The following is a 591-nucleotide window of genomic DNA, read 5'->3' on the forward strand; positions in this document are numbered from 1 at the left end:
CAAGCAGCGCGTTGGCATGGCCGAGATCCGGGCGGGCTGTAAGTCTGCTGCTGCCATGGTCACCCACATGCAGCTTGGCTCTGGGGTTCACACATCTCCTCCCTGGCACGTGTGTCTGCACTGGGCGAGCTGAGCAAAGCCGCTGGGGTGGGAGCAGCACCGGGGGCTGATGGAGGCTGTTTTGGGGCTGTGCTGATGCCCAGGGGGGCAGGTTGCGGGGCAGAGGAGGTTTGGGGATCAGTGGCAGCCAGGCATGGAGGGGACAGGCTCTTCCCCACTGCTCTCCCCAGACCCGCCTGCCAAGCCCTTCAACCTCAGCTGCGTGCTGAACCTCAGCGACTACGGGCTGACGTGCCAGTGGGAGCCAGGAGCCGACAGCCACCTCCCCACCAGCGTCGCGCTGAAGTGCGCCAGGTGAGCCTTGGGGGGGACACGGCCCTGATGTGTGGCCCCCAGACACCGCTCCTGGCCCTCACTCCCCTCCAAACCACCTGGCAAGCTGGAGGGTCCCCACAAGCCCATCCTGTCACTGCCGCAGGAGCAGAGCCCCAGCGGTGACGGGCTGCACCCCTCAAGGCGGCCGCGGCCACT

At 67.3% G+C, this 591-nt stretch overlaps 1 protein-coding gene across 1 annotated transcript in view; it reads left to right on the forward strand.

Annotated features, from left to right (window-relative positions):
* LOC104539800 (granulocyte colony-stimulating factor receptor-like) overlaps positions 1-591 on the forward strand; it is a gene marked incomplete at both ends in the record, with an annotated part of 2043 nt that overhangs the window by 256 nt on the left and 1196 nt on the right. Inside the window, 3 exons of the mRNA XM_010183409.1 lie at positions 5-38; positions 291-414; positions 539-576. Coding sequence (XP_010181711.1) covers positions 5-38; positions 291-414; positions 539-576 — 196 coding nt within the window. The remainder of the gene's footprint in view (positions 1-4; positions 39-290; positions 415-538; positions 577-591) is intronic.

Source organism: Mesitornis unicolor, unplaced genomic scaffold (assembly GCF_000695765.1).
Source record: "Mesitornis unicolor isolate BGI_N332 unplaced genomic scaffold, ASM69576v1 scaffold36064, whole genome shotgun sequence".
NCBI classification, from domain to species: Eukaryota; Metazoa; Chordata; class Aves; order Mesitornithiformes; family Mesitornithidae; genus Mesitornis; species Mesitornis unicolor.